At 43.6% G+C, this 20,503-nt stretch overlaps 3 protein-coding genes across 3 annotated transcripts; 1 reads left to right on the plus strand and 2 right to left on the minus strand.

The window, feature by feature from the left end:
• Positions 1–5,982: 5,982 nt before the first annotated feature.
• On the plus strand, positions 5,983–11,592 carry LOC145700950 (uncharacterized). Its single transcript, XM_081778179.1, has 3 exons — positions 5,983–6,045; positions 6,157–6,737; positions 6,784–11,592. Exons 1-3 carry the CDS (start codon positions 5,993–5,995, stop codon positions 11,538–11,540), a joined length of 5,391 nt encoding a protein of 1,796 aa, XP_081634305.1. The 5' UTR covers positions 5,983–5,992; the 3' UTR covers positions 11,541–11,592.
• Positions 11,593–11,842: 250 nt separating this feature from the next.
• LOC145702017 (protein argonaute-2-like) lies at positions 11,843–15,099 on the minus strand. Its single transcript, XM_081779232.1, has 7 exons — positions 14,933–15,099; positions 14,332–14,884; positions 13,074–14,253; positions 12,672–13,029; positions 12,453–12,629; positions 12,256–12,409; positions 11,843–12,209 (listed from the first exon to the last, which is right to left on the minus strand). Exons 1-7 carry the CDS (start codon positions 15,063–15,065, stop codon positions 12,029–12,031), a joined length of 2,736 nt encoding a protein of 911 aa, XP_081635358.1. The 5' UTR covers positions 15,066–15,099; the 3' UTR covers positions 11,843–12,028.
• Positions 15,100–19,039: 3,940 nt separating this feature from the next.
• Positions 19,040–19,987, minus strand: LOC145700781 (uncharacterized). The gene is made up of 4 exons (XM_081778108.1): positions 19,892–19,987; positions 19,498–19,651; positions 19,246–19,447; positions 19,040–19,168 (listed from the first exon to the last, which is right to left on the minus strand). The coding sequence occupies exons 1-4, from the start codon at positions 19,985–19,987 to the stop codon at positions 19,060–19,062; spliced, it is 561 nt and encodes a 186-aa protein (XP_081634234.1). The 3' UTR covers positions 19,040–19,059.
• Between the last annotated feature and the right edge of the window lie 516 nt (positions 19,988–20,503).

Here is a 20,503-nt window from a genome sequence, read left to right on the forward strand (position 1 = left end):
TCTCAATTAGTTACCTAATTACGAAAAGTATACAAGCGGAAATGAAACTAGACAAGTCAACTGGGTCCACTTTTCTCGACGGCGAGCACTACTTGGTCGATGCAATTGGAAACTTGATGAAAATTAACGAAGATGGTTTCGCTTCAGTTTTCATTCCAAATGGCATCCAAAACAGAGGAATGTAAGTTACGGTTTTTCCCGGCCTAAATCTTCTTCAACTTGTTTTAGAGGCTTTTTTGTTTTCCACTTTGGCTCGTCAATCGGGACCCATCAAATTGAAATTCGCCGAAAAGAGAAAGATACAAAGATTTTTCCCGTAGTAGTAATCTGGAAGGGGTCGGAGCACGAGAAAAAACGTATTTTTAATGAAACCTTTTTCGACCACGAAAAGCTCACCGACCGGGAGAGAGGAGAAGTGCTACTACTACGCGCCCGGCTACAACCTGAATCGCTTCGAGGAAGCACAAGGCTTCATCGCGAGCAAGCACTTCAACGCGAAAGTCTCTTCTATAAGCTTCAAAGGGGTCTTCTCGTTGATGAGTGTGCAGATGGGTGAAAACTGGATAAAGCTCTCGACAACTGTTGCTTTGAACAAGATCAGAAAAAGCGAAGAAATGGAAAAAGGATGGAAAAAGGACGAAATCGCGATTCCGGCTCAGTTCAGAGATTTGAATCCTGTTCATGTGAGTCCGCTCATCGATGTTGGCAGAATGATGCTGATTCTGGTGACGAGGAGCATTGAACTCTCCAATACTCTCTACTCCGTCCAGGGTTCTTAGCTTTAATTTCGATACTTTGAGGTTAGGGTTAAGGTTAGGTTTGTGTAAGGTAGGGCTAACCCTAACCCTAAGCAATCCTAACCCTAACCCTTATCCAGAGTCTGGACTCGGCAACAGGTATAGAAAACCTGAGTCAGGGTCTGTGAACTCGATAATGAAGAGCAGTTTACTGACTTTCAGACCCTGACTTAGGCTTTCTATACAGGTTGCCGAGACCAGACTAAACTAGACTGAACTTCGAGAAAGAACCTTGACTCTGTTCTCTTGGAGGTTGAGGGAAAGTTACTGGTCATTGGCAAGGAGTGGATCGGCTCTCTTGTCAGATACGAAGAGAGGTCAGTCTGCTTCTCGAAGTTATTTTCCAATTACGACCCCAACTACACAGATCAAAGTGGAATCAACAACGACGAATGCGAGTACTTCGGCAACGGAATCAGCAGCAATGAAAAGATTTACATCCAGAACTACGTTTTTGATTCAGTGTTTGAAATTGTTCTCAATTTCGAAACGATAGAACTCGAAATCATACAACGGAGAACTGGCAAGAAAATGCACGTAACAAGCAATCCCTATTTCGCTTTCCACGACGATATCTTCCCTGCTTTCGCGAAGAACGCTGCTTCCCAGCGACAATTCCCTCGCCCAAGTTTCTACTACAAAACGATCATTCCGGACAATGAGTTTTCCTGCCTCGAAGAAATCAGTCACATCTCAACAATTGAAATGCAACTCAACGGAACAGAAAAATTCGACCTCAGCATCAATTTCGAAGAGTGCGGCTCGGAAGACGAGAAAATTCTTGAAGCCAAGTTTCTTGATGAAACAGCTCTTTTTTCCTTTGGCATTTCGGAGAAAAACTTTCTTTTGATTGAATCTGATTATTTTCAAAAACGACGGATTTTACAATCTCGTTTGTCCGAGAAGACTGAATTGGGACTGTATTTCCATTCGAGCCACTCCTCGAACTCATCTTATTTGGAATTTTTTCAGGCAAAGTTTTATTGATTAGCTTCTCTTTGAGCGTTTTTTTTTCTTTTCTTTTGAGCTTGAGGAGAATGGGAGGAGAATATCAAGAATCGAGATGGATCCGCTTCAGAATTCGGAAAAAAAGAAATTGAACATTTTTAAATATGACCGGCGCTCGAAGATCAGCAACTTCATTTACTCGCCGGACAAATCGACCAAGATTAATGTTATATTGCCAAGAGAACCAGGGAGTTCATACTCAAAGCGAAGTATTCCGCCCTATTCTTTGTCCCCTTCTGGAATCGATGATGTTTTCTTCAACGCTCCAACCGCTTATGAAAACTTGCGCAAATCTCTGTCTCAATATATTGAAGGCTCTCAGCAAGCGCTGATTAATGGTCAAGTCCATATCTTTGGTGGCGAAACGGATCCCTTCAAAGTAACTTCAAAATCATAAAGTCAACCTTTGAATTTTTTACAGATTGCACAGCTAGTCGGATGCCAATTTAGCGAGTTATCTTTGCGACTTTCTTCGAGATTTCTTCATGGTCATTCGGCGACTTCTTTTGACGGTGGCAGTCGAGGTCTGTTCCCTTATATAAATATACAGTGTGTTTTTCAAATGGAATTTCTAGCGATCGTTTGCTTTGACACAAAAGATGAAATAAACTGCGAGTTATTCGATGGACTATTATTAACTTCAGCTTTTCCGACGAAAGAGGAACACTTGTGGGGCGGATTGGACATTTACCAGGGCCGCCCAACTGCGATCGGGGGGAGAGGAGTCGAAGGATCGGTTGAAACTTTCACCGAGAAGGGTTGGATTCCACTTGCAAAGCACCCAAGGTAGCTGAGTCGAGCACAAAAAATAAACGAAAGGTTTAAGATCGATCATCGATTTCTCCACAGTCGGGCTGCCTTCAGGAAGTCTTTTGACAATCGGAGGGAGAGACATGGCCAAGGGTTTTTTCGGCTTAATAGGCGAGCAGATGGATGAAATTTGGAGACTTAGAAACAACGAGTGGTCTAAAATCGGCTTTCTTTTAAAAGTAAATACAAATTTGAATCGCAAAGAAGAAAAAATTTCAGACGATTTCTGCTTCATCAGCGATATTATTTGAAAAGTCAGTCTTTGTTTTTCCGGGCACGCTTGAAGCTGTGAATCGCAAGTTTCCGATTCAGAAGATCACCTTAGGTCAATGTTTCAAAACCTTCAAAATAACGCAAAGAATCTATTTTATTTGGAACTTTTTGTAAAAGACTCGGAAGAAAATGTGCTTTTAGTAGATGTGATTGCTGAGCAAGAAGAAAGAACTTTGTTTCCGGTAGTTTTTGTTTCTCCTGTTGATTACTGTACTTAGTGGAAAGAAAGCGCCCGCAAAAATATTTATCAATTTATTTTCTCGGGTCTATGAAAATTTTTCTGACAAAAAATTGTTTTGAATTTTTGAAAAAAAGGATCGAGTTTTGGGAGTACCGAATTTCGGGTATAAAATTGACTAAAAAACACAAAAAAATGATTTCAAACTGTGCTTGATTTTGAAAGGACGTACATTTTCGATAACAGGGTTGCATGCAAGGTCATTCAACTTGAATTAGCCGATTCGCGCTGACAGATAGAGGTCGCAAACGTAGCAGTATTCATTATCTGACTCGCCGCTTGACATTGTTTTCAAAAACGATTTTTCAAAGACGGCTTCTTTCGTTATTTCTAACACCCTTCAACGGTTGATGAATTATTAGAAGTAACAAATATGTTAATTAGTAAGTAATTCTTACGATAGATAGAGAAATGGAAATTTTCTGTCACATACCTTTTCTGAAAATGCAAGAGTGCTGACGCAGGGCTCTTGCAAAGGAACTCATATTCAGCGAGAAAAATGCATTTGGTCATAATCAGCTCTTTGAGGAACAATTCGAAAGGAAGCGGAATGAGTGCTTCTCCAGGGAGACAACTTGTACGGCATACTTGAAAACCAAATGAATTTCCATCTGCAAGCGCACCCACGTTTCGTTGAATGAACCAAATACTTCTTCGTTTGTTTTCAAAACGCCTTAAGACCTTAAAGCCAACAAGCTTTTGAGTTAAAAACTTCGAGGAAATCTCGGTCCCGAAATAAAAAAAAATTAATGAGGCGACAAACTTCTGAACGAGACGAGAAAAAAAACTTTATGTAGAAAAAACTCGTGCTCTAACGGGTTAATCTGGGCCTTTCCTTCAAACAAGCGAAGTTATGATCATATCAAGCGTGTGCTCCTTATTCAAGATCTAGTTTGTTTCCAGATATGCGTCAGCTTAAAATTTTGAGGAGCTTGGCAACGCATAATTATGAAAGATATTTTATGAACTTTAGAAACCACGTCAAGGTTCCTTTATCTCGGCCAGTACATGTCATAATCAAAATTTTCTTATCAGTAAAGTCTCTATTTATAAATTCCGGAGAGAAAAAAGTCAAAATCCGTTCTTAATTGAAGCTTCTAATTTAGGGCATTTCTGAAAAATTCTTTTCCTTCATCCCTTACCCATATAAGTTATATTATATAACTTATATGATATAACTAAGTCCCTGGCAGTCCCCAATAGGTACTCTCAGCTCCTAGCCCTAATCCCTGACGAAGAATAGAGCTTAAAAGAGGAAACGGGCGCATCGATCGAGAAAACATCGTCGAAAACCCGGTTCCACCAATTCTTAGTTTCAGTAACTACGGAATCTAAGAAACCGAATGTAAACAACTCGATATTGCAAAAATTCAGTAAAATCTATATTTTATTTTCGGGCTCGACTAAGAAACTATGATCCGTTTTCCCCAAATTTATACTTGAAAAAGTATTCTATAAAAATTAAAAATGTAAATAAAGATAGTAAATTTTTAATAGAAAATACTTTACAATTTATTTAGTTGATCAAATTAGTTATTTTTTGATTGCACAAATCATCATATTACACCAAGCAGGGGTCGAAATCCGTTTTAAAAATTGAAAGTCTAGGCTAGGCTGGGCTGGGCGATTTTCCAGCCTTTTTAGGCTGCTAGTCTGGGCTGGGTATTTCGGGAAAATGAAAAGTCTAGGCTGGCCAAGGCTGACAGACTTAGTCTGTTTTAGGCTGAAAGTCTGCAACCTAAAAATTCATAAATTTGGTCAAGTCTGCGACTTTAGTCTTGAGACTTCCTTTTCTAGGCTCGTTTAAAATGGCCCATTTTAAACAGGGTTAATAGTCTAATTAATAATAGACTCGTTATTTGTCGAGGATTTTTCTCAAATAAGCACTAGGTTACCTAGTCTTGGTAGAGAAATGTCCGAATTTTTCAGAAAAATGAAAATTTTTACATATCGCTAAGTTATTCGTAGAGAAATTGCCCGTCAAAATCCTCGTGGCGGTTAAAACCATAGTTGGAAAAAACACGTGCGCGTGCGTGCGTGTTTCGAAGAGCCCTTGATTAGCGTACACGCCCACTTCTCTTTTTTAAAGCGCACGCACGCGCACGCAAGTTTCGGGTGTTTTTTCCAACTATGGTTAAAACGCCACGCTCGCCCAAAGGATAGCAGTGGGTTGCGCAGGTAGTGCACCCCTAAAGGGTGCGGCAGCGCCTGTTTTGCCCAAAATCCCGATTAGCCCACATCCCGTTTCGCCCAGAATCCTTGATCGCCCATTGTGGGCAAAACGGGAAAATGTGCGGACCGGGAAAATGTGCGATTCAGGATTGGGCAGTCCGTAATAATTACTACTAGAATATTAAAAATTGATCATAAAAAATGAAAAATATTCGCCGGCATTTCGATAGTCTAGATAAAAACTAAAAAAAAGTCTGGAAAAGGAAAATTTAAGTCTCCGCAAGGCTGACAACCTTAACAGCCTAATTTGATTTAGTCTGTAGTCTGCAGACTTTTAAGTCTAGGCTGGGCTGAAAACGAGCCTAATTTATGATGCGATTTTTTGGTAGTCTGTTAGTCTGGCAGCCTTAACCTAGACAGACTAAGACTTTAGGCTGGACAGACTAGTCTGTTTCGACCCCTGACACCAAGCGTTTCTTTGCGTCATAAACATAAAATAAACGAAACCCCGTTTCTGAAAGCACGTTTTCGGAAAGCAGCCCTCATGGTGCGCGCGCGGTGCCACCATTTATTGACGGTTTTAACCTCTTGACCAGCGAGCAACTCCACCTAGCGCGCGTCTACTCCACTGACCCATATATAAGAAACGCGGAGTTGCTAGAAGGTTTATAGAGAGAAGAACTGCACAAAAGAGATGAAGCTTTCAGTAGCTGTCATTTCTGCAGCTCTTGCTGCCAGAGAACCAGAGTAAGTAAAGCTCCTGAAGAGTTCGTTTTTTATATAAATTTTTCGATTAATTTTTCAAAGAAGGCACCAAGTACCTCTTATATGGGATCATAAATCTTATCTTTCCTTTAGTGCAGGTCGTCGTCTTGCAAAAATCACCGAAAAAGCCAACGAGCTCCTTGGCTACTCTGAGGACTCCAGCGCGTCGGACAGGAAAAAAGAGCAGGTCGCGAAATGGATCGGAAAAATGCTCGACTCGATGAACAAAATCGACGTTTCAGCTTGCCCCGTCCCCGGCGTCGACGAAGACCGATTCGCCGTCGACGATGACTTCAGCGAACTCTGCGAGGGATCTGGAAAACTTCCATCGATGATGCGCTCTTATGCACGAAAATTCGGCTGCGACGATGGATTCCCGAAGAAGAAATTTCTCGACAGATTCGTGAGAAAATCTCACAAGCTGAAGAACGTCATCCGAAAAGCCGGAAAATGCCCCGGCGGAGTTGTGCCAGACCCAAGCGATCCAACTGATGCTCCTGTCACTAGTTCTCCGATCGCCAGCGCTTGTCCTGAAAACTTCTGGGCCGATTGCGACGATCTCGACAATACAGAAATCTACTTCACCAACGAGTGGACCTGCCGAAACTGCTTCCGAGTTAGAGCAACGTACGGCCAAAACACCAATTTCAATTCTTACTTCAGCGCGGCTCGAGGTAACGTGACTTCCAAAATTAGCAATATTTTATTGTAAACATTCAGGCGACTTCGTCAGCGTAAGATTTACGGAGCCCGTTGTTTGGCAAACATGGAACCATCCCGTCAGTGCTGTCACCGAAGTTGGCAATGACAACACTTTCAAAATCGACTTCAAGCCAGATGGAAACTTCATGTCTGGCATGCTCTTCGAAGGAAATCTCCAGACTTCGGACGACGATCTTTTTGTCGACGGAAACTGGATCATCGAATCAGCCCAGCACTGTCGCTGCCGACCTGGAACAACGACAACTCCAACAACTACTCCGGACACGACTCCGGATACGACTCCGGAAACTCCGGAAACTCCACCACCATGTGTCGATCCTTGCGAAGACAGAGACAACTGTGATACTCTCGTCGATAGCTGTGAGATTCATCCAAGCGGTGGAAACGTCCTCGGCACCGTCGATGGCGACGCTATCTACACTGCATCCGTTGATGTTTTCTGCCACAAATCCAGCGGGCACGGATGGCAGAACGTCGTTCACATGACTCGAGGAGGCAGTCGAGACCAATTCGGAGACCGATATCTTGCGATCTTCCAGCACGCCGACGGTAGTCTCAAGCTCAATGGACCAATCAAGGGGAATGCCTTCAACGAAGTTGAATACTACGTTGACTGTGATGACCAAACCTGGACCACGATCAAAATTGAGCAGAGAGAAATCGAAGGCGACTTGCTCCAGCTGACAATGTACCAAGACAGAGTTGCTCTCGGAAGCAATTTCATCAACCCACTGAGCGCTTATTCCGGCCCAATTACTGTCTACGGGTCTAACCCGTTCCACAGCTCCGCTAGTCTTTTCAAAATTCGAAATTTCTGGCACACATCTGAGCCCTACATTGGTCCCCCTTGTGTACCTGTCGACCCCTGTGTCGGTCTTGACAATTGCGAGACTTACATTGACAGCTGCATGATCGCTCCCTTCGCTGGAAACCAGATCGCGACGACAAATGGCTACGAGCAATTCAAAATAAGTGCGGAAGTTCGATGCACTGACCGACGCGCTCCAACGTGGGAGAATGTTTTGCATGTCAACACGGGCACTAGTCGCGAAGTTTTTGGAGATCGCTACTTCACAATTTGGAAGAAGCAAGGATCTGTCAACGAAATTCGAATCGTCGCTCCTGTTCTTGGCAATCCCAATGATGAGTTGAACGCTTACGTCAACTGCGAAGAAGGATGGCATACATTCGCTGTCCAACAAACTGCTGTCGATAGACGACAGATGAACGTTGAAATTCTCTTCGACGGAGAAGTAATCGAGAGCCAACTCGTTCGAAAGCAGGATGTTTTCAACGGCTCCTTGAATGTTGAAGTTGCTTCTGACTTTGGCTGGCCAGCTGCCACTGATCACTACGTCCGAAACTTCATCCACCAAGATTTGTCTTGCCCAGATCCTTGCTTCGGTGAAGAAAACTGCGAAACTTTCGTTGACGCTTGCGAAATTTTCCCAAGTGCTTCAAACCAGCTTTCCACAATCCAGGCTTCCGCTAATTTCAAGGCATCGATCGACATTCAGTGCAATCACAACATGGACATGGGTCGATGGTTGAACATCTTCCACATGAGCGCTGGAGGCGAAGCTGGTAACCCAGGAGATCGATTCTTTGCTGCTTGGAGACAGCCAAATGACCAGCGACTGTATTTTGCTCGAGGAGTTCCACATGGTGGATTCGCTGAGTACAAAAACGTCGACTGTGTTGATGGAGAGTGGAACACCTACACTCTCGAACAACGACAAGATGAAGACTCTCCCGACACCGTCAGAATGACTTTCTCAATTGACGATGAAGTTGTCACAAACAACGTCTACCCGACCAGCGATGTTTTCACTGGATCCGTCGATGTCTTCTCCTCAAGAAAGTCTAACCCTGCGGATGTTGCTTCTGAATTTGCCGTACGAAATTTCTTCTACCAAACCTTCGAAGAAGTCGAGCCTCGAGTATGCGAAGATCGATCTGACCCATGCGACGGTCTCGAAGACTGCCAAACTTTCATCGACTCTTGCATTGCCAACCCATCGGCAAGCAACAATCTCGGAAGCATCGAAACAACTGAGAACTTCAGAACCTCGATTGATATCCAATGCAATCACGGTATGGACATGGGAAGATGGCTCAACATCTTCCACATCAGCGCTGGAGGCGAAGCCGGAAGCCCAGGAGACCGATTCTTTGCTGGATGGAGAAAGCCTAATGAACAGCAATTGTACTTCGCTCTCGGTGTTCCAGAAGGAGGATTTGCTCAGTACAAAACTTTTGACTGCGTCGATCAAGAATGGAACACCTACGTTCTCGAACAGCGACAGGACTCATCTAACCCAAATATCGTCGTTTTGACTTTCTCGATTGACGGAAATGAAATCGCATCATACAGTTACGCAACTTCTGCTGTTTTGTCCGGCACCAATGTCGATGTTTTCTCATCCAGAAAAACTGCTCTCGTTGATGTCGCATGGAACTTTGCTGTTCGAAATTTCTACCACCAATATTTCGCCCTTGACGTTCCAGCTCCATGCACTGCTACCGATCCTTGCCAGGACGAAGACGATTGTCAGACCTTCATCAACTCCTGCGAGGCCTTCCCTGCGGCAAGCAACCAGCTTGGATCAATCAACACCAGTGTCAACTTCCGAACTTCTATCGATATTCAATGTTCCCACAGCATGGAAAACGGACGATGGCGAAATATTTTCCACATTAGCGCTGGAAATGAAGCCGGAAGCCCTGGTGATCGATTCTTTGCTGCATGGAAGAGGCCAAACAATCAGCAATTGTACTTCGCTCTCGGCGTTCCAGAAGGAGGATTTGCTCAATACCAAACGCTCGATTGCGTCGATGGCGAGTGGAACACTTACGCTCTTGAACAGCGACAGAACGAAGTCAATCCAAACATGGTCGAACTAGTCTTCACCAAAGATGACGTCGAAATCGCCTCATACAACTACGAAAGCGCCGCCGTTCTCTCCGACACAAACGTCGATGTTTTCTTGTCCCGAAAATCACGAAATGATGATGTCGCCTGGAAATATCCAGTCCGAAACTTCTTCCATAAATCTTTTGATCTCGTCTCCCCTGCTCCATGCACTTCAAGCGATCCTTGCGACGGTGTTGATGACTGCCAGACCTTCATCGATTCCTGCGAGAGCTTCCCTTCAGCTGGAAATCAGCTCGGATCTATCAACACCAGCGTCAACTTCCGAACATCCATCGATATCCAGTGCAGCCACAGCATGGACAACGGCCGATGGCTGAACATCTTCCACATCAGTGCCGGAAACGAAGCAGGAAACCCCGGAGACCGATTTTTCGCTGCTTGGAAGAGGCCAAACAACCAGCAACTTTACTTTGCTCTCGGTGTTCCAGTCGGCGGTTTCGCCCAATACAAAACTCTTGACTGCGTTGATGGCGAATGGAACACTTACGTTCTTGAGCAGCGACAGGATAAGAGCAATCTCGACACAGTTCAAATTGTCTTCTCTAGAGATGGAGAGGAGATTGCTTCCTACACATACGATGCCGCCATTGTTCTCTCTGACACCAACGTCGATGTTTTCTCTTCCCGAAAGACGAACAACAATGATGTTGCCTGGCTCTACCCCGTCCGAAATTTCTTCCACCAATCCTTCGATTTCTGCGAAGATCCTTGTGCTGGCGAAGAAAACTGCTCTGTCATCGTCGACTCTTGCGAAATCAATCCTTCCAAAAACAACCAAGTCGCAACCGCACCTGCTGCGTTGAACTACAAAATGTCAGCTGATGTTTTCTGCGCTGATTTGTACACCGTAAGCAACCCGTGGATTAATATTGCCCATGTGACTGGAGGAGATGATCACAGCTCACCCGGAAGTCGAAACTTTGCGATCTGGAGACATCCAAGAGAAAACAAGCTCCACTTCCACACCAACAACCCCAACGGCAACCACAATGACCACTCTGACTACACACCGTTCGTTTGCACCCCTGGCGAGTGGAACACATTCACCATCGAAGTTAGACAAGCTGAAGAGGCCCCATTGGCGCTCAGATACACTGTCAGCATTGACGGCGCTGAAGTGAAAACCGGACTTTACTCCTCAACAGGAGCCTTGACTTCTGGAGATCTCCAATTTTTCGTTGGGGATCCTTGGTACAACGCAGCTTCTGGCTACTTCGTTCGAAACTTCATCTACCAAACGTTTGAAGACCGAGTTGTCAGTTGCGATGATCCATGCGAAGGAGAAGAGAACTGTGTTTCCGTTGTTGATTCTTGCGGCGTCAACCCAACGAAGAACACTGAAGTTGCCACAGCGCCTGCTGCTCTCAACTACAAAATCTCAGCTGATGTGTTCTGCGCCGAATTGTACACAGTTAGCAACCCATGGATCAATGTCATTCACGTGACTGGAGGCGATGACAGGGGCACACCCGGAAGTCGAACCTTCGCTATGTGGAGACACCCAAGACAAAATAAACTTCATTTGCATACGAATAATCCAAATGGCAACCACAACGACCACTCAGACTACACCCCATTCGTTTGCACCGCTGGCGAGTGGAATAACTTCTCCGTCGAAGTCCGTCAAGTCGAAGGCTCTCCCTCGACCCTCAGCTACGTCGTGAGCATCGATGGAACTGAAATGAAGACTGGCACTTACTCCTCGACCGGAGCCTTGACTTCTGGCGATCTCCAGTTTTTCGTTGCTGATCCATGGTACAACTCTGCTGATGGTTACTTCGTCAAGAACGTTGTCTACCAGACATTTGAAGAGATCTAAGTCGCCCTGAAGAACTACCCTCTGTTTAAAAATATTTTTACTTCTTTTAAATATTTGCTTGCTAACTATATATTCTCCTTTGAATAAAACAAACTCAATCAAGAAAAAAAGTATTAAATAGTCATTTAGCATTCCTGAAAGATTTTTTTTATTCCAATGTTTATTTTATTTTATCAGGGCAGATATTGATAAAGAAAGAAAAATACTAAATGAACTCTAGAAATTATAGGTGGTTTTGAGATTCGAGAAGGAATTTGGTATTGAAAGAAGATTCATGGTAGATTCGGAAGTGCAGTGAGAACTTTCACAATTACGGTCAATTAGGTGGTTTTTTTTTCGTTTTCGATGAAGGTTTTTTTCAATAATCGGTAGATATAAAAAAATCAAAGACGATGGCACGAGACGAAAATGGCCCTGAAGTCGTTCAGGGGTGTTATTAGGTGGTTTCAATTCGATGAAGGTTTCAAATATTTACAAAGTATAAGACTTTAAATGAAGAACACTTCATTCTGGAAGCGCTCCAGGACTTGAACTCGTAGTTTGTGATCGCCGTCGATTCTTCTAAATCCGTTGGCTCTGAGCTCATGTCCGAGGGCAGTTCCTTTCCAGTGATTTCGGGCTCGCTCGGTCAGAAGATTGGCGAGGAAGACAGGCGTGGTGTGGGAGGTGCTGCAATCAACGATGAGAACGGTCAAAAATGAAAATTTAAACTTACGATTTGTTGCATCTTTGAGTAGCCATGCTCAGCGCGTAAGTCATGTTCACCATGTTTTGGAGCTCGATGCCATTGTCGTCGTGGAGGACGCTGTAGAAGGTCGGGTTGGCGCAGCCGATAGCAGAGTGCGACATAAGATGGAAACTGTATGAGTCTACAAATGCTCTTTATTGACATTCAATCAAAAACGATCGAACCTGGCGTTCCATTTCCAAAGCCACTGACGCAAGTCCCAATTGGCACATTTTTTCCCATTCCAGTCTCGTCCTTTTTGTCAGCAGCAAAGAATTTCTGGTGGCTTGAGCGGATCGCGCAGATGAATGTGATTCCCGGCTGGTAGTCCGCTTTCAATTCGGCCAACGCCTCGCGGATTCCTTAAACAAGTCTTTAATTTCTATAAACAAAAACCAAAATACCCATGAGCTCGTTCTTCAGAATCGCTTGGAATGCTCCTTCAGAGCCGCCTCCTCTGTAAATAATGATACGCTCTGGTAGCGCATTACTATTCCCATCTCTGTATTTTGAGAGGAGAGCGGCCATCGCATCCTTGAGCACTCGCTTTGCAACGATGTTGAGACCTGGGTGCTGGACATCGACGTAGTTTTTGTAGCCAAGAGCTCCTTGTGCCGTGCTTGCCACAAAACCAGCGATCGTGGGGTCGGCTGAATCTTTCTCCGCATGGCTCAATCCGTAGCCCATGACCATTAATGGCACAGGGCTTTCGGGAAGAGGGATTTGGATTTTCCAATTGTGACCGCCCAACTTCTTGTTGATCTAGAACTCAGAGTTGAAATATTAAAAGCGGTGTTTTCGTTTACCTTGTACCAAATATTCCTGAGTGATATTCGATTGTTCTCCATGACAGTTATGGGGAGAATGCATTGCGTCATCACCGAGTGATTGAGCTCCGCCGCGACTTTGACAAGACTGTAGTCATCCTTGTTGCGTCCACAGCAGACCAAAATGAATGCCAAGTTGGCCCAGGCTTTAGGATCCGCCTTTTTCATTCTGGCGCACCAGCCGTCAAAATCAAGCCCAGTTTCAAACCATTCTGAAAAAAGCGGCGCGCCCATCGGTACTCCTAGCTCAGTTCCGATTTTGCAGAGATGTTGTCCAGCCTCGTTCCAGTAGCGTCCAAACTCATTTTGATTTTCGCCAATGACGACGCGCATCCAGTTGCGATTGACCGGAGCAGCGGGTTGCTCGAACTGAGAAATATTCCAGCTGTTATCGTCGTTTGGCTTGACGTCGATTTCTTCTCCTTGATTCGCGAAAATCTTTGGCGTGACAAGAACGTGGCCTTCAGCTTCCATCACCGTTTTTGAGAGTCGAAGTCCGTATGTCTCCAAAACTTGTCGGTCGAAGAGCTCCTTGTTTTCAACAATCTCTTGGATTTTAGCTTGTCGATCTGGAGCTGGCTCGGCTGTCGCACGGATGAAATCAGCTTGAGTTTTTTCGCTGATGAGACCTTTCGGTCTTTGTCCGCCTAGAAGACGGACATTTTCAAGGGGGAATTTCACGACTTGATTTCCTTTCGGCGCTTTTTTGTGCTTTGCCGTGGTTTCTACGACGACGTACTGGCCGTTGAGATGATTGAATCCGGCGCGGCGGAAGTGATCGTACATATTTTTGACACACTCGTTGCGTGAATCGTACATCTCAGTATGCGCAATCGGATATCTGGAGAATTTGGAGAATTTGTAGTATTGTCGATCGCCTCCTATGACTTCGATGTCAAGATGCTTCAAGCTCTCTTCAAGCAGATGATGTCGCCCTTCGTATTCCTCAAACAGATCGGTCATCAGACTTTGACGAAACATAAGAGCGTGCGCCAAGTCCAAATTCAGAGTAAGAGCATTCTTGCCAATCGACTTCCAGTGACTGATCTTAGCACTTTGGCAGATACCATGCCATACTGTTTTGCCTCCTGGGATGTTTCGCTTGTCACTGTCGGTGTTGACAATGTCGCAGAAGGCTGCGCGGCCTTTTGAGAGATACCTGAAGATTTTTTAAGTTCAAATCAATTCTTAGATCTTTATGAATGTGTTTCAAATCAGGTATTATTATCTAACTTACTGTGCTCTTGCGGCTGGAAGAGTTCGCATAATGATTTCAACTGCTTGAATGACATCTGAAGGCGGGACATCAACGTTAAGCCCATTGATATAATCACTGACAGTAGATAAGCTTATACCAAGTCGAAAGAGAAATTTGCCCTCCACATGATCTTTCTTTCCATTTTCTCGCGGGACATCAGCGAGTCCGAACTCAAATTCGTTCCTTCGCTTGTCTTCCTGGACCCAGCCGACATCTTCAACTCGAAAAAGTCCGATTCCACGGAACTCTTTGTAGAGCAGCATGCAGCTTTCGCCGTCAAAAGCAATCGGTGCGCCGAGCATTCGTCCGAGTTTTGCGATGACGGTCCTTCTTTCCTTTTTCTTGAGCTCAGGTGGGCGGCCCTTCGAGGCTTTGACGGTGCAGCTTAGAAGCTCGTAGACGTAGAAACGAGAGCTTGGATTGATTTCGATACGGTAGGCATTTGTTTTCAGAGGAATTTTGCGACCTTCTGAAAGGGAGCCATTCATCTTCGCAATTGGAAGGTCCTCAAGTTCCTTTGATCTCTCGCGAACTGTAAATTAAATTTTAACAGCTAAGAACAACATAAAAAGTGACTTACTTTCTTGCTTTTCTCTTCGCTCCTCGTGATTGGCAGTGTCGCGAACGATATCCGCCTGGATTTTGAGTCGATCATGCGCACGAGCTACTTCGGCTTTGTAGCTGAGCAGCTGGTCCTCGCCCTGGTAATGCATTCGGGCGATCTTCTCCTTCGTCTCTTGCCGTTTTTCATCCTTAAAAAGTTTCTATTTTTAAAGAATCAAGGATTTCTCCATCAACCAGAGCCTAATGTTCAAATAAACATTTGACTTTACCTTCTAAAATGCTCAGAAAAGTCTGTTTTTTTACTAACAACCCTTGCAAACCCGATTTCGGGAAAAAGTGAAATCGGGAGACTTTAACGGAGTGCATCCACTTTATTATTTATCATTTATGGTCCCTTATATAGATATTCGAAATATCAATACGGATACCCAGGATAGTCGGAATTTAGGTTCCCGGAATTTTTTTTGAAATCATCTTTGTCTTGATAGTGAATTCACTTAAAATAACTGTGAGCGAGCGCGAGTGAGCGCAAGCAGGGACCTAGGAATTTTCTGGTGAGTGAGCGAGCGCGAGCAGAGGTTCTCGAAATTATGATGAGTGAGTGAGCATGAGCGCTCGCTCACTCGCTCGCGCTCGCTCGTGGCTCGCGCTCACTACTTTTTCAAACACTGATTTTGAGGTGAAGGCCAGCTCAGCTCAGCTCAGCTCACTTTGACCTCAGCTCAGCCAGCTCAGCTCAATGGTTCTTCGAAAAGAGCCAGCTCAGCTCAGCTAGCTCAATTTTAACCTCAGCTCTGCTAGCTCAGCTCAGCTAATTGAGCTCACAAAGATCAAACTATTTTTGATTGGTCTTTTTTTCAAAAACTTCGACGTATTTTCTATTCATGCTTTCCTGTTGGTCAATAAAAATAATACGAGTTTTCTTTGAGGAAAGAGAGAAATTAAATGAATAAGGGCTTTCAATGTAAAAATAATAAAGTACAGATGGTAAATATGTGAGAGACTGGTCTAGGGGTGTGCAAGGGCAGGGACTCCCTGTCCGTCTACGCTAGAAGGTGGAAACATCGGCTCACCCACATAAATATAATGTGTATGTAACCACTGTATAATATTTCGGAGGATTCCTTATGGACCATAAGTTATGGTTAAATGACAGAATAAATTTTTTTATGTCAAAAAAGTGCGATGTTGCTTGTGAGATGCTGGTCTAGGGGTGTGTGAAGGCAGAGGGTCCCTGTCCATCTCCTCAAGAAGGTTGAAATTCGCTTCAACACATTTTTTGGCATATTTTCTTAGTAAATAAAAATCATCAAATCATCAAAGTTTTTCAAAAAGTCTTCAACATCAAAGTTGTTCAGCTTGAGCTGCTCTATCATCCTATCATGACAGATTTTGAAAAAAACAGCGATTTGAGAAGGCCGCTTTTTGCGACTGGGCCCTACTCATAGCAAAATCCTGGTGTCTTCGCTCGCGCTCGCTCGCTCACGAAAAAATCAAGAGGGTCTGCTCGGGCTCGCTCACTCATGTTAAAATTCTGAGAGCCTCTGCTCGCGTTTACTCGCTCACGAGAGTTTTGACCATTATTTCAAACACTGATCATTACAGTTCTGAAATACGCTACCGATCAAGACTTAATTTAAGATGAATTATCAAAACAAGCGCCGGGCCATTTTCGATTCCAAAATACATACTGTAAATATGATATAGAGCTTGCTTATTGTTTATCTAAAAGCAGATGATCTCTGGCACAATGCCAGAAAAAGGCTACATAAGATAGCAGACTGAGTCTGTTTTAAATGGAGGGAATTTTAAAAGACGATAAAGCCAAAATCAATGAGTGCATTACCCTTTCGTTTCTTGGGCCACCGCCTCGGCCACGACCTCGTCCTCTGCCACCGCCGCGTCCTCCTCGGTGATACTGCCCGCCATCTCTCGACTGCGACCGGCTTCGATCGTGGTAGTCGCGTTGGTGGTGTCGCCCTTCTCGCTCTCTGCGGCCGTATCCACTCATGTCCCGGGAATCGCTCACTAAAAATAAAATTATTGGAAAAATGAACTTTACATCCGTCAAGGCGAGCTAATTGTGAGACAGAAAGCGTTTTTAGAATCTTTTACAATTTGGGAAGTTTTTCCCTATTTTAACCAGGTTGATTTAGGAACTTTATTTTGTCTTTTTTGTGTTTACTTGTTCCGTTCTATCAACCCTGGTTGTTTTGTTAATTAACGCTTTTTATTCTCACTAGCCCGATATTTAGTTCTTTTTTTCTCCCAGTAAGCTACTTTTCTCGTAACTTACCAGTTGGGCTCGCAGCCTTCCAGTTTCGCGATCTTCAAAAATTGAAACACAACAACTTCAATTTGAAGACGCGGAAGTGGGAGTCCAAACTGATTTGTTTAAAAATTCAGTAGCGCTCCGTGGGGCCCCCTCTGTCGCCCGAAAACGAGCTCTATTGACAATTGTTCGCGGGCCTGTGGCGAGGAGCAAACGAATACGTGGATGATTCGGGCGAAAAATCGATCCCTATTGGCCTTTTCAGTGGGTGGGGGTGATAAGGTCAAGTTGATCTGGTGCGGTAGGGCCTGTACTAAGCTCTACCGCGACCACACTTACTGCTGATCACACGGTATGTAATGCTCGACAGTTTCATTTGATCTGTGTGGTAATAAAGAATGCTTTGTAGCTGTGATTATTGAGCTTTGAATCGATCAGCTTAAAACATTTCCTTTTTAAACCGCTTTACGTTATCGTAAATTGGCGCCGGGCTGGCGCCATAAAATCCGGGATTCCCTCTAATGCTCGTTCTACGCACCGACACCATTTGAAATGTCAGCGCGTCAAGGCAATTTACGTGCTAATTGAGCTCTGCGAAGATTACCTTGAGAAGGATCACGAAACCAATTTCCAGCAAAAAGTTTCATTTTATAAAAAATGACAGCTCTATGTTTTCGCTTCGGACAAATGTAGAACTTTGATTCTGGTTCAAATAGAGAATGGAAAAAATAAGGGTGGCTCTCCTTTATATACGGAAGGAAGCTAATTAAAATGGCAGGGAAATGAGCTTTGGGAGCTCCCTGATGCAATCGACCCGGAGCTCGGTCGATCAACGGATCACTGTATGTTCTTACTGTATTCTTGAAAAAAAGAACAAAGTTTTTTTCGGGCTTTGAGGTTTTAAAACGCTTTCTCTTGATTATTTACCTGTTCCTGAAGAGATTCTCGATCGTAACTACCGTATGCAAAAAGCGAAACTTGAAAAGGTTCTCTTATACTTTGTTAAAAGTGCTGATGAAAATCCCCCACGTCGTCGTTTTTATAGGGCGGGGACGAACGCTCACCACAAGAGGTCCGCCAACGAAGTGAGTTGTAGTTTTCCGAAAGTCACGTTGATGCGGATGCGCTCGTCAGGTGCGGTAGCTTAACATCCGCTGCTGATACGCACAACGCTCCTGATTAGCGTTTTCTCAAGTCCCCTGATCGCTAACTTTTTAGTCTTGGAATCAAACAAAAACTTATTTATTTCCTGCTTTTCTGCGTTAGATTTGTCTTTGAAAGAAAGAATGAGTTTTATTGAAGAAAATATTTGTTTTATACTGCAAATGCATTAGCCTAAAAGGGCTTTTCTTGAATAATAGATGATAAAATCCGCGGTAATGCGCTTAAAAGCCATTAGCAATATGCCAGATCTGCTTCGCAGGATTCAAGATATGGTTTCAGTTATTACTGTATCATCTAAAAGAGACTGTAACTGGGAATCGATAACTGACGGAAATAGAGTGCTTGACCCCTATCGCAAACTAACTTAGCTTACTGGGAGAAAAAAAGAATGCTTGCACTAGTTGGCTTTGTTGTACTAGCCAGAACTCAGGCCGGCGTTCGCTGATACGCACTAGCCTCACTATTTCCTGATGCGAAAGCGCACTAGATTTTTAAATGTCACGTAATGGCTCCAAATCGTTTTCTCTCTCCGGAAGCATTAATCGAACCCGCCATCAAATATTGAAAAATTGAAAGAATTGTATTGTCAGGAATTCAGCACACAATTTGCTTTCAAAAGAAGGAGGTAAGAAGGAAAATGTACAGTTATAAACTTGGTTTTGGCTTTGCTTTTTCTTTTTGTTTCGTGAAGTAGGCTTCTCCGACCGTTACATCTCGGTCATGATTTGTAGAAATTGAAACTCGGGTTTTCTTCGTTTGTTGTAGCGTTTTACACTTACCCGCGGGTAGTTTATGTGACCAAAGGTCAGGTATTTGCTAAAATAAACCATGAGAATAAGTGGATAAATACGGTGATGGATAAAAGCAAGCCTACTCCATGAATGAAGTCATACTTAGTGTAGACATTTCTGTAAAGGTCTTTTTTAGTTTCAAGGTCGATTTCAAGCATCCACTCCGTTGTCCTGTCTGTTTCTTTTTTCAAGTCGATCCGGCGGGTTTTCTCGTTGATTCCAAGATAGAGTCCGTGCTGCTCGCCCTGGATGGTGACCACCACATTTCCATCGCGAAAATCAATTGGAGTGACCTTGATGTTTGCTAGAAAAGAGGGTTAGAAAAGGGCGAAGAGGGAAGAGATGATGGGATACTGTTCAGGGTAAATGGATCCAGGTCTACGTCGACTTTGCCAGGTTGAATTCTGAGAACGGCCATCATGTGATTGTTGAGGATTTTTTGTCCGACGGGGCCATAGAGATTGCTAAAAGATATAAGATCAAGTATACTTCTGACAGTCTTTATTATCTTTTGAATAAGCAAAAAACTGGACGTATACATATTTTGTTCGGAGAAGGAGTGGTTTATATTACTGTGTTTATAATTATATGCGAAATGGTAAACCATTATAAAATTATATAAATATTAATAGGAGGAAATTCTCCATTGTTGATTTCAATGATTTATGAGCTTCAATTATTTTCATGAAGATAAATTATAAAAAATTATAAATTTAAAGCTGGTTATGGTTCTCAAATGAAAACTTACCTGTAATTGAGAGTGATGAAACTGTCTATCTCCGGAAGATTCTTTCGCCTTGAAATCCTGTTGTTTTCGTCCCTCGTCAAAAGCTGAAAATCTCATTATCCTCTGTACCGCTTTCACTTACCACTGCTGAAGAACAGCTTTTTCTTTAATTTTGACAAGTACAGTGGGCATGGCTGAAAATTGCTCAAAAGTCATCAAAAGAAGAAAAAGTCGCAAAAAGGGCATGTTTTTTAATAAAAAGAACGTGAAATTGAAAAGGAAAATCTCAAGTTGTTAATTTTGAAGCTCGGAAGAGCGCCGGAGCCAGCTTTATAGGCAGCTTCTGGTGCTGGAGGCGGCGGAGATTTCTGAGCGCGACAAGTGGTGCTCCGTTTTCGCACTTTGGTCAGAAGTGGAACGCTCAAGCAAGTGCAAGCTTTAAGGAGAAATAAGACGATATGTTCTCCCGAAAAGGCTCAGCAAGTCGAAACGTGAATAATTGCATTTTTATATTTCAATAAATAGCTGATTAACCTTTGCCCGCCAAGGTACACCACAACTCGGGATTCCCGAGTCGGGAATCGGTCAAGTAGTTGTTCACTGCGCTGGACATTGAATTTTTTTGAAAATTAA

The sequence above is a fragment of the Oikopleura dioica genome, chromosome 1 (assembly GCF_907165135.1).
Source record: "Oikopleura dioica chromosome 1, OKI2018_I68_1.0, whole genome shotgun sequence".
Lineage (NCBI taxonomy): Eukaryota > Metazoa > Chordata > Appendicularia > Copelata > Oikopleuridae > Oikopleura > Oikopleura dioica.

Coding starts and splice junctions, on each gene's coding strand:
- LOC145700950 (XM_081778179.1), top strand. CDS start 5,993: ATGAAGCTTTCAGTAGCTGTCATTTCTGCAGCTCTTGCTGCCAGAGAA. Junction 6,046..6,156: donor CTTGCTGCCAGAGAACCAGA/GTAAGTAAAGCT, acceptor TCTTTCCTTTAG/TGCAGGTCGTCGTCTTGCAA. Junction 6,738..6,783: donor TTACTTCAGCGCGGCTCGAG/GTAACGTGACTT, acceptor GTAAACATTCAG/GCGACTTCGTCAGCGTAAGA.
- LOC145702017 (XM_081779232.1), bottom strand. CDS start 15,065: ATGCATTACCAGGGCGAGGACCAGCTGCTCAGCTACAAAGCCGAAGTA. Junction 14,885..14,932: donor GCGAAGAGAAAAGCAAGAAA/GTAAGTCACTTT, acceptor TTTAATTTACAG/TTCGCGAGAGATCAAAGGAA. Junction 12,210..12,255: donor ACTCAAAGATGCAACAAATC/GTAAGTTTAAAT, acceptor CGTTGATTGCAG/CACCTCCCACACCACGCCTG.
- LOC145700781 (XM_081778108.1), bottom strand. CDS start 19,987: ATGAGATTTTCAGCTTTTGACGAGGGACGAAAACAACAGGATTTCAAG. Junction 19,652..19,891: donor TTCATCACTCTCAATTACAG/GTAAGTTTTCAT, acceptor CTTATTCAAAAG/ATAATAAAGACTGTCAGAAG. Junction 19,169..19,245: donor TACAGAAATGTCTACACTAA/GTATGACTTCAT, acceptor GGTTTATTTTAG/CAAATACCTGACCTTTGGTC.